At 44.9% G+C, this 12,377-nt stretch overlaps 1 protein-coding gene across 11 annotated transcripts in view; it reads right to left on the reverse strand.

Annotated features, from left to right (window-relative positions):
- LOC142589514 (sodium-independent sulfate anion transporter-like) overlaps positions 1-12,377 on the reverse strand; it is a 562,847-nt gene that overhangs the window by 31,841 nt on the left and 518,629 nt on the right. For all 11 annotated transcript variants that reach the window (XR_012829867.1, XR_012829865.1, XR_012829863.1 and 8 more), the window contains exon 18: positions 5,897-5,984. Coding sequence is in view for 3 of the 11 variants with exons in the window: in XM_075700919.1 (XP_075557034.1) it covers positions 5,897-5,984 (88 nt within the window). In the remaining 8 variants the exon portion in view is untranslated. The remainder of the gene's footprint in view (positions 1-5,896; positions 5,985-12,377) is intronic.

The following is a 12,377-nucleotide window of genomic DNA, read 5'->3' on the forward strand; positions in this document are numbered from 1 at the left end:
GTCTTTTCAGACTGGGATAAAGACACTGCTTCCTTCAGAGTAGCGTGCGTGCGGCCCCAGACATCTAAGGGCTTCACAGACATGTTATTGCTCTGTTTCATGCAGCTTGGAGCCATTTGTCCCTCTAAGACGGTTGTAAAGTGCTGGCAAGCTCGCACCTATTTAATAGCCTAGAGTCTCATCCATTATCAGAATTAACCAGACAAATTGCTCCACCAACAAAGAACAGCCACGCACCACCATATACCACAACAAACACCCAAGTTCAGCCTTGGAAACTTAGTGCCTCAGCAGGGCTTGTCTCATCATTGTTTAGCCATGGTCATTTGTGTGCTTAAGTAATTTCAATTTTGAGGAGTCACTGGCAATGCACCGAAAAAGGCATTGCACTTTCTGCTTGTCCAATAAGCACATCTTCATGGACGGTGCTGGAATTTTTAAACACCACTTTGTAAAGTGTCCAAAATAGTGGCCGTCCTTATACAGTGAAACCTCATTACTATAAACACTACACTAACCAACTTTTCAGATTAAAGAACTTTTCAGAAATCCCTTGCTGACTGCTTATAGTTTCAATGCAAAAATATTGTTCTGATAGCCATTATCTGGACACTCCAGGCACATTTTTGCTGTTGCCGTGATGTTCCGTGTAAACTCCATGGGCGATAAAACCGTCGCCGTGCACTGTATGCTGTATGTGCGAGTGAAAGCACGCGAGGGGAGCCGACGATCACAGTTAAATCTGGCGCACGCGAGGTAGAACGGCAGAGAGCAAATGCGCCGTCTTCCATCCACCACGTCGCGCGAAAAGCCATGGGGGGATGACAGGGAGGGAGGTAGGGGGGGCGGGGGTGGCGTTAGGCTCCAGCAGCAACTGCATATTTCGTGAACGGGCACAAGAGGAGCTGACGATCACGGCTCATTCTTGCGTGTGAAACTGAGGAAAGTGAGGACACAGCAGGGCGGGAAGGGGGCTTCTACTCCACCAGCAACTGTGTATTTTGCGCCGCGGTGCGCACTGCATATCGAAAGCGATCTCCTGACCACTCATACGTTTGTGTGTGCTGCTTTGTGGCTGCTGTTTCCGTTGAAGTGACAGACGGCACGAAGGTCACTTCGCTCGCTACTGTTGCTGCGTGTGCTCATGACCGCGAGTGTTCGTGGTCATAGAGTATAATGTGTTCGTGTTTGCCTGTGCGCACTGACACCATGCTTGTCAATTCAGTTAGTAAGCGAGTGTTTCCAAGTTCATACGGCCGTCAAAACTACTGTCCTTCGTATAACTGCCTACTAATTTGCTATCACAATCGATGCTTTGCCTTTCAGGCGAAACTGCGACTTTTTCAATATTACAAACTTCCAAATACGGGCGGCTTCTGCACCACCAGCAGCTGTGTACCTTGCGCAGTGGCGCAATGTAGTGCACGGAGTATCTTGAAAGCGATCTGCAGATGGCTTGTACCTTCGTGCATGTTGTTTTCTTGCCGCTGTTTGCGTTGAAGTGATAGACGGCGTGAAGGCACGGTGTAGGCACATTGTATAATTTTCCTACACCGTGCAAGAAGGTCACTTCGCTCGCTGCTGCTGCTGCGCTTCCTCACTCTTTCGTTCTGACAGCGAGTGTCTGCGACCATTGAGTGCGATGTGTTCATGTTGTGGGCGCTGACACCATGCTAGTTGATTCGGTTAGTCAGATAGTGCTTCGAAGTTTATACGGCCGATAAAACTACTATCCTTACTTCGTATAACTGTATTATTTGCTATCGCAATCGATGCTTCGCCTTTCGGGAGAAACTGCGACTTTTTCAATACTACAAACTTCAGAGTACCGAACTTTTCAGAAAAATGATTGTTATTCAGTTTTCGTGTAATCTGAACAATGCCTTAGTACTAAAATAATATTCAGAAATCTTGGGATTCTTAGATTTCCCTGTATCCTTCATGGCAGGCGCAACAGTAGTCTAGCAGACGACAAGACGCAGAAAGCGGACGCCTCAAGGCATTGGTTACGAAAACCCGAGACGGCACTGAAGGATAAAAACATGAAAGGGGTCTTTTTTTCCCCTCCCTGCTATATGTTTTTGCGAGCGCATGCTCTGCCCAGACAAGTGTCGCCTTTATACAGTCGAACCCAACTATATCGAACCTGTTTACATGAAATTATTCTGTATATCGAACAATTTCTGAACCTGGTATAGTTACAATGAGTATATATAGCAAAAATTATGTTTACATCGAACAAAAATAGCAGCGACTCCCGATATATCGAGTGACAACCAACGCAAAAGTGCCCCCAGAAGTTGGCTTTCCCTCGCGGTGGTGGGGAAACCCGGCGGCGCGGCTCCATCCAACCGCTCTCCCTACAGTTACCGCGCTGCGTCAGGCAAGCCGTCGACACCCCCCTGCAACAAATGAACCTGGCCCACCTGCAGCGCTTGCTCAGACAGCCAACCAGTGGCTCTCGCGGCCTCGTCATGCAAGATGGCAAAAGTGCATGTTGTCTCGCTGCTTTTCTGGTTCATTGTTTTTGCGCCTTGTGGGCCTTCTCCTGCAGTGTTGCCATGATGAAGTGGCAGAATTTGATTTTTGACATGATTTTTGACAGAACTCCCTGGCGGCAGCTGCTTCGTTGATGCGGCCCAGTATGGCAACCGCAACAATTTCACAGTAGTGTTGATCAACCACAGGGGTTCGACCGTTAACACCACTTTGGTAGGAAGCACGTCGTCACGTGTGGCCGAGCAAGTGGCTATTGCCTTGGCCCTCCTGGACGACAAACATGCCAATATCTTCAGCGACTCCAGGGCAAGGCTCTGGAGTCCAGAGCCTTGCCAGACTCCAGGGCAAGACTATTTTATGCAAAACTAAGCTAGTTTCATCATTCATACTTTCAGCATTGGCGCCATGTGTAAGGAAGCCTGTCACATCCTCTATGGCAAAAGCATCACCACCAACACTCTCATATGGTTCCCTGCTCATATGGGATCCATCATGGGAGGCCCCAGAAACCTCAACGAGCTGGCCCACTCCAAGGTGCGAGGTCTCGCTTCCCGCGACCATGGAGAACTCCCCCGCCGGCCCGCAGTGGTGGAGAACAGAGATCAACCGACCACATACAATGAAATTACGCAGCACTTTTATATCGGCAGGAGAGCCTTTCTCCTTCCTCACAAGAAGTTAAATAGAGTGCAGGCACTGACCCTCAGATTATTGCAAACAGGCTCGTATCCCAGCTCGGCTTTATCTCACAAGCTTTAACCCGACACTTATGCCAGTAGTTCTTGCACGCACTGCAACGACTTCGCTAGCCTAGATCATATGCTTTGGCATTGCCCATCGTTGCGAGGCATGAAACAAATCAATGAGGACAAGTGGCTCTCCGCTATCAAGAGCCCCGATGCAGGGGCGCAACTATGGGCTGTCCGGAGGGCCCATGATGCGGTGGTCGGGCATGGCATGACTGTCCCAACATGGGAGCGGCCCGCAGGGCGCTGAGTCGCGTACCTTAGGACAATCCTTAATGTTTTGCATCTATCCATCCATCCATCAAGCTTGAAATCATAAATCGGGTTGAACGTAGTGAGAAGTCGGATGACCCTGCAGCGTGCAAGATTCCGAGAAGCACTCTAAGCATGATCTTGAAGAATAAGGGGGAGATCAGGGCTAAAGCAGACAAACTCGCGACCCGGTGCTCATGGCGCCTGACATGTACGCACAGCCATGTACAAGTGGTTCATCCGAAATTGCTTCAGATGTGCCGGCTTCCACGTGCCCGGTGGCAGCTGTAAATTCTGATGAGTGCGACAAAGCAATTGCCAGTGTTGCCGAAGTTTGGAGCGAACTGTCAGAATTTTCTGAAGCTGTTGACGAGTCAATAGTCAACGAGTTTGTAAGTGCAAATGATGGTGTTGTGACCACAGGAGAGCCTGAAAACGAAGACTACATTGCCAACATTGTACCGAGTACAAGTGAAAGTGGGCACAATGAAGAAAACAACGATGGTCCTTTGCCCACATCCTCCGAGGCGATTGGTGCACTCGCACTAGTCTGGTGCTTCTGCGCAAATGTGGAAGGTTGCGGCCTCAGCCACTCCAACTATTTAGACAATGTGGAGAATTGCGTGCATTGCAGGCAGTGAAATTGCCCAAGTGGAAGAAAATACAGGTCTATTTTATGCGAAACTAAGCTAGTTTTCATCAATAAAGTGCTTTTATAAATGGTATGTGCTTTTATGATGTCCAATTCTTTAGCAGGCTTATATCGAATTATGCCCTATATCGAACTGATAGGCGTTTCTTTGCAAGTTTGATATAGCCAGGTTCGACTGTAGCAAGAGAGGCGCATCGCTTTCTTTTTTCACCCTTTCTGTGCACACCTCTTCTTTATTTTGCGCTTCTTTCCGTGGCCATACTAGCTACGTGTGCGGAGAAATGTAAGCTATGTGCTTCGCTGAGATGCCACATGGTCGCACTTTTCACATGGTGTCATTTACATGCGCTTACAGTTTGAAATAGTTCAGGTGTCCGCCTCAGCCATGCGGTCGCGGACTCGCCGCCACAGTTTCTCACCTACTCTAGCAGGGGTTGATGATCTCCTAACCGCCCCTGTTAGTTTACGTTAATCCCTGTGTCAGGACCATCTGGACTCAGTATTCATAGGTGCCTTCGCTGGGCGCCTCTCTTCTGTAACATGGGACACCTCCCATCCATCCTAATATGTAGACTGCCCCCTTGGAGGTGGTCACTTGTGTTCCCCGTGATTTACCTGTGTCATCTGTACGTAGTCAAATATTATACCCCACCCGCCCCCTCGGAGTAAAAAAAAATCTATTCTTATGTTTTCCTGTGGCTGGTAGGTGCACCTGCATACAGCTTTTCACCTTTCTACATAGCCTTGCACGCCGTCCATGGTTATTCCGTTCTGGTATAAGAAGAATAAATACTACTACTATTATTATTATTACTACTACTACTACTAGTTGCGGTGTCCACGGCAAGGAATGTAAAAAACAAACAAAGAAACATTGTGCTTTAGTAGAGGTGACACACAGCTTCCTCTTTGTCGGTGGTTTTCTCGGTGTCAGTGTCTCTTCTGCGCGCGCCACACTATGAGGTGCTTCAGTGGTGTGTAGTGGCAGAATCTATTCAATATAGAAACAGCACAGGCCAAGAGCCAACAGCGATGTTTTTGGGGATAGCTCATATGGTGATAACTGATGGGTTGATAGACTTTGGTTAATTTTGGGGCTTTGACTATAACAACCTTTTGGAATAACGAACAATTTGCTGCAGCGCCCTGAAGTTCGTTACATAGAGATTTCACTGTACATATTCCATCTACCGGGCGAAAGACAGTGCCACGAAGTTGTGAGAATACTTGAACATGTCCGAATTATCAATCGGTGACTGCATTGGCATAGGAAAGGCAACAAGCTAAAGCTTCACTGCAGGTACAGTTTCAAACAGCATTGCAGATGGCACTGTGACTGCGAATGGGTTTCAGAGACTAGGACAAGCAAGTTATTATAATAAAGCAAGCCACAGGTGTCTAAACACATGCAAAACAAACTTGCAGGTCAGTGTCGGCTTTCGTCTCTAAACAACTGCCAGGTCCTCAGTAGACAGGTCCTCAGTAGGCAAGTATACATGCACTAAAGACAAAAATTGTAGCAAAAAGCAGTTTTACTCTAGGATGTGTGTATACGTATGTGAGAGAAAATAAGAAATCCTCGGACAAATTCATTTCAAGACTCCTGCCACGGGAACACGAAGCATCCACAAATTGTAGTACAAACCTCCTCGGTGCACACAGGCTCAGGTGTGAAGAAGCACAGAGTGCAAACACACCCAGAACACCCTGTACACATGCATCAAGGCTATACTATGTAAAAACTCACCAGAGATAAGAGAATCAAGCTCCTTATCAGATTTGCAACTGTAGAAATTTACAGGCCCTGCACCTTGCAGGGCGTCGGCCACAGATGGCTACATGAAAAAAAAAAGAAGAAAAAACAAACAAAGAAGGAAGGATCAAAACCCACATAAAAAATAAGGTAACAATGGTGTTCATTCATAAACTAGTTGACTTGTGGCTTAGTATGACATATACATTAACATTACATGGGACACTATCAACATGAGGTGATTTGGCATGCCAGTATTGGGTAAAGAAAGAGAACTTAATATACCACCTCCTCGTTATAAAGGGAAACGTCCCCAGAGACATTAGAGATGCACAGTTCATTTGGCTGCAACAAATGACAGAACAATGTGAACATACCATTACTATCCACTCAATCATCTCTGCAGCAGAGCCATGGCAGCATTCTGCCTTCTGCTACTGACACGAGTGTTGTGTGCAAGAAACAGAGGTCATGCTGAATAGCTGTTTGCATACCGCACCATAGAGCATCCAGTGGTCTGAGCGAGACCGACTGCAAACTTCAAGCTACAAATGTTGAAGGTCTTTCTTCGGCATTCTTCAAACGCTATCAAGGCGCATTACCTGAAACGTTGTTGGTTGTGCTCCTCAAGCCAGCTATGCGAGAATGCAAGCACCTAATAGTGGCCAGGGCACTGTTTCTGCTGTGCAGCAGCACTTGCCTCGCATGTTGCCCTCATATTCTTAGAGCCCCTTGTAAGGAGCTTCAGTGCAATGCTAAACCTTGTTTCGCTATTAATGCATTGCTCTTCAAGGTGAAACTGCAGATTATTTTTCTTACATATTAGAGAAGTTCAAGAAAGTTCTGCCTTCATGAGCTGATTGTTAAGCACAGACATTCTCTAATGCAGACTTTTTTTACCTTTTTTTACTGTTTGCCTCTGATTTAACCTGGAATACGTCTATTAACACATTAGCACCACCTCCATCAGCCCATTTTATGTCCACTGCAAGATGAAGGCCTCTCCCTGCGATTTACAATTACTCCTGTCCTGCACTAACCATGAATAACACATTGGAATATATGTAAAAACTTGGTTCTCTCAAATGGCACTTACACCTTGCAAATGTAGACACTAGACTTCACACATACAGTTCTATAATCAGGCCCTCTCTTTGGCTCTCTTTGGCATTTGGCACCGCCATTACATTACTCTTTCTAATATACTTGAATCAGTAATAAAAAAAAACCAGCATGGTTCATCTTGTGTGTCCACCTTAAAGAAATTGTTCAATGTTCCTTTCTTGAAATGTGCAGAAAATTAACTTGGTTGTCATTCTTCCAGTCTTTATCACAGTAACCTTCTGTTTGCTCGAGCCCACATTCTTCCCACCCATCTCATCTCAATCTGCGCTGGCCATGCTGATAAAATAAAACCAACATTTGCCTGGACTAATGCACATCGAAATTCTCCTCTGGTTTTATCTATTGCTGAATGGAACTCCTTGCATTCAATCATTGTCTCGCTTATGGAATCATCATCATTTCATGCAGCACTACAGATATTCTTAGAGTATTAACGTGTCATAACTTGCATACACTAGAATACAGTTATACCTTGACATAATGAAGTCCGTAAATTTGCTTTGTTATATTGAAATTCAATCCTTTATGTAAATGAGCACAGGCACCAATGAATTTTTCTTACAAGGGCTACAAAATTTTCCAAATTACAGGTCAACTGCAAAAGGCAAACTTGAATGAGAAAGTTAATTTTTGTTGAATTTGAGAGTTGGTGACAAAAGATACGATTTTATCCCATATCGATGATATCATCACATCAGCAGTACGAACCAAATTAAGCCACGTTTTCGTGTCCACTTCGCCCCAACAGCTGATAGTGTAACCTGCAGTGGGACAACGCTATCATGAAAAGCGCCAGCAGTGGGGAGTGAATGCTTTATCTGCCTCTTCCTTTAACATGTCAACGATACTCAAGATTACGTAACCTGAAGCACTAAAGACATGGGAAGACAGTGCACGATGCCATGCCATCTCAGCTCACCCAGTCTTTGCACATGCGGCAGATTACCTCTAGAACCAGGCACGTACCCAGAACTTTTTTTCGGGGGGGGGGGGGGCAACCCAAGGTAACATTTCTATGCAAATGTGGGGGGGGGGGGGGTGTACCTTTACTAGTACAAATGTGAATAACGCCCACCATTCGCCATCAAAACGCGTAAACCCACAAAAGAGAAATGAAATATGGTGTATTTTACAAGTACGCATGTGCGATACACCTCTCCTTTACTTGGCGAACAAAGAACCAGGTCAAATGGACTCGCACAGGAAAGAAGCGCAGGAAGAACACTGCCAAGAACAAGTAAACAAGCGAAAGTGTAAAATAAAGATTACTTTAGTAGAATAGAACTTTAAAAACAGCAGTCGGTAACAAAGGCACACGGACTGCGCGGAGTTGTGTTACTGCGCCAGCCAATCACAGAAGCAAAGAAAATCGTCGTCATGCGGCCTTTTCAAAATGACGTCGTACTTGATACCTCCGGAGCGTCTGCTGTTCTTGAAGAGTCTTTTCATCGGCGGAAGCAAGGAGGTGTGCAACAGACATGGACAAAATGTATGGAGTCTGAGCATTTCACTCTTCAAAAGTCTGCAGTGCAGTTCATTTCACTGCTGAACCCATTTACTCATGAAACTTCACTGCCAACTGAAGTGAAACTGCACAACAAATAGTTGTAGCGAAGCAAGCATGTTATTTCAGTTCAATAAGGAATTAGGCATTTGCCATTGCACTATAATAGGCGAGGGGAAAGGTATAAAACTACGCGCTAATAATTTTATTTTTGTAGTTACCACCTTATTTGGGTAACAGAAAAAGTTTGAAGTACGAATGATTTGCAGGTTTGCGGAGGAACAGTCGCTGGTGGTTATGAGGGCGTGGGCAGGGCTTCATTGAAGACTTAAGTTGTATCCGACTATAGTAGTGTTTTTTTAATTAGCTCTGGAAGAAATATCGAGAAATATACGTTTCTGGGACAATCACAGGGGGGGGGGGGGGGGGAGTTCTTTTGGATCCCTTGTTTACTACTCTAGCAAGTTAAGTGCCACAACCGACTCGTATTGTTATTTGGGAAGTTACGTAACAATGCGTGGCCGCCAGTCGTGTACAACCACGTATGGCGCAAGAAGCTGCGATTCTACACGTACTGCACCCATCGCGGAAGGTTAAAAAACACCTACATAAGCACAGCAGAGAAGTGGCTACGTTAGGCGGCTCGAATGATAACTGTAGAATAGTCATTCAGAACGCACGGAATTGTCCTCCACTTCGGGTGGCATTTTCTCTACCTCCTTTTTAAATAAAACAATGTTGATCTAGAAATATTTTCTTAAACAACGCATAAATTTGTTAAATTTCGCTTTTCCTTCCTGTTTGGCTGTTGCCTTGGCTCTCTCCCTTAGCAGATCGCTTAATTTCTCAAATCCTTGCTTCTCTTGGGTCCAGTTAGCAATTTTGCACGAAAAGAGCTGTACAATTAGGGAAAAACCAGACGAGTTAACGGGTGACAGTCATATTGCCTATGAGTTTAAGAGTTAGTGCAGGGTTTGATGATAAACACTGTCTTGCATTATTTTATTTTTCACCTTATCTAACCCGTATCACGGTTATATGGTTCAAAGGATCTGTCAACGTCGCGGCGATCACTCACTCGAGGAAATAATGAAACAAAAAGAAGAGTTAAACGCAATTGACATTTTCTGTGGCCGCAATTCGTTCCACGTGCATACAGACCAGCTGACCACGAACTGAATCCCTTTCCTGGTCCCTGGATCAGTCTGAACGAAGAAGGTTGAACTAAAGAAGCAACAATGATGCGCGTGACCATTGAATAGACGGTGACAACTGAATGCATCTCGAGTTAATCGCGCGGGCACCGTATTGATGAGGAAACTGGCCTTCATATCCCAGGAGACGCCGATAACTACCGTCATCCAAACGGAGTGAAAAAGGCAGCAATATGTTGACCGCCGAATAACTGTCAAGTCTCAACATTGATTTGGCGGCGCTTTAGGAATATGTGAGAAGTGGTGGCGTGGGGCAGGGGGGGGGGGGCGGGCCCCCCCTTGGGTACGTGCTTGTCTAGAACAGAGCATGTGGACTGCGTATGTGCTCAGCCATGTGCAGCCGTGCTCCCCCACTCCTCCTTGATAGCACAACCGCGAGCTCGCCCCTTCCCCCGCTTTCCTCAACCTCGCATGGGAGGATGGCCCTCGTCAAGCTACCATTCTTCTCGGCTTACATGATTTCACTAGCACCTAAAGCACACAGTGCAAAAAGCGTGATAGGATTTTATAGTACTTGGACGTTATACAGGACATGATGCTGCTCTGCTTTGGCTGCAGCTCTCAGTCACCCGGTGCACAATTTGAGAAATGCAGTTGCAAGCTGCCACATGTAATTCAATCATTTGACCATTTGTGTCCGCAGAAGTTTCCATTTATTGTCTGCATTCCTTCATGGTGGCAGTGAAATTTCCTTATATTGAAATTGCGTATAGGCACACTTTGTTATATTGCAGTTCAAAATACATTATGTTTCATGGACAAGAAAACATAAAAAGTTACATACTTCATTTATCATGAATTTCATTATGTGTATTGAAGTTTGTTGTATTAAGGTTCAACTGTATTTGTCCTAACAGTGTTTTAAGGTGGGATGAGGCACAATAAATAACTTTTTATTTTTTAAAACAATTTGAATGAAATCTACAATGTTAATGTATTTTTACCAGGCGATTTTAGAAATGCAATTATTTTTAGGGCATAACTCTCGGGTGCCTGTTCCTGGGTTGAGTGTTGGCACCTGTCAGCATCACTGCACGAATGCGCTTGTGCCACTGCTCACGCGTTTGACGTCGTCTTCTACTAGAGCTGGCTTGTTGGCGCCCTCGGTGTAACTGCATGAACGCACTTGTGCCACTGCTCATGCATTCGTTGTCACCTTCTTCCACAGCTGGCTCCGATGCCGCTCATCATGCCAGCATTCCCATACTGCCCCTCCCTCTGCAAAGGCGCTGACAGCACTGACCCACTGCCAGTTGATGCAGTGATTTCGGTCTCAAATTCTTTGCCTCAATATATCTCGAAATGAAAACAAATACCGAGCTGTGCTCAAATTTCACATTAGGGAGTATTGTAATAGTCTGACACATTTTTTTTCTTATGGTGAATTTTTTTCTGATATCCAAAACAGGATGTAATTTGTTTAGAACCTAATTAACTAATTAACAGTAACCTGCATAGCAACATACAGCACATGGAATCAATTATGAATGTCTATAAATTGTTTTAGGCCATTTTGAAGCGAAGTTATGGATTGTCAAACTGAGTCATACAAATTCCACACCTTGATATTTTTCTGTTATGAAGGTGGGCATTTTGGATGTGTAGGTATGCAGCCCACACGTCATCACATTGCTAGATATTCCACAAAATCTTTTCTTTTTCTTTTCTCTCTACATTCAACTCTTAAGCTATTTATATTGTATGTAATATTTTGCTATATCTTTTATTTTGTACACATTGTACTAACATTTGATCCTTTTGAATCCCACCTTCCTTATGCATTGTCCTATGGGTCCTTCGGGCACTCAGAATAAATAAATAAAATAAATAAATAAATAAATAAATAAATAAATAAATAAATAAATAAATAAATAAATGGTAAGCTGAAGATGTTAGCCTGACTGATCACCCAACATGCTGCTACTAATGGTAATGACCTATGTGGTCTGTTAATGCTGATTTGTAAGCACAAATGATATTGTCAAACAAATGCACCCTGCATTTTGCAAGCATGTTAGCTTCATGTTGCTACAAGCACAAGTAAGAAAATGAGTGTTTTGCCGTCTAGGATAATGGCAATTATGGATCGATACTTAGATCATCTGTATATTGTACTTTCCAATAAACAAAGAGTGTTTTCAAAAATAAGCACTTTTAACTGCCAGATTTGGGTCAATGTCCACAAGAAACACAGCGGCTAGGAGAGATACCTACAGCAGAGGGCTCCACATTTACTTCAAAAATTAATGGTATCTTCGACTGGTCGCCTCTTACCCCAAAACAGCCGGGTAGATCCGCCATTCCACAAACTCGGAGGTAGAGGACAAGTGCGCAAGCTGAACGTGTGACTCGCTCTCGGAAGAGCAAATGGCAGATTCATAACCATGTGACTACTACCAACGTCCGATGTTCTGTCCATCCAAAGCTCCCGACACTGCTGGGAAAACCAGTGGACGTGCCGGTGGGATGAGCATTCATCGAGATGCCAGCATGCAGTGGCCTAGGTTGCCTAGGTTACGGTGGACGGTAGCAAACAGCGGTGACGCTGTGCTGTGATAATGTTGTGGGAAACGCTTCAATCTCGATGTCTGCTCTGACGACAGGGCTTGGAGCGCCTCAGAGCGCTTGAAAA

Source organism: Dermacentor variabilis, chromosome 8 (assembly GCF_050947875.1).
Source record: "Dermacentor variabilis isolate Ectoservices chromosome 8, ASM5094787v1, whole genome shotgun sequence".
NCBI classification, from domain to species: Eukaryota; Metazoa; Arthropoda; class Arachnida; order Ixodida; family Ixodidae; genus Dermacentor; species Dermacentor variabilis.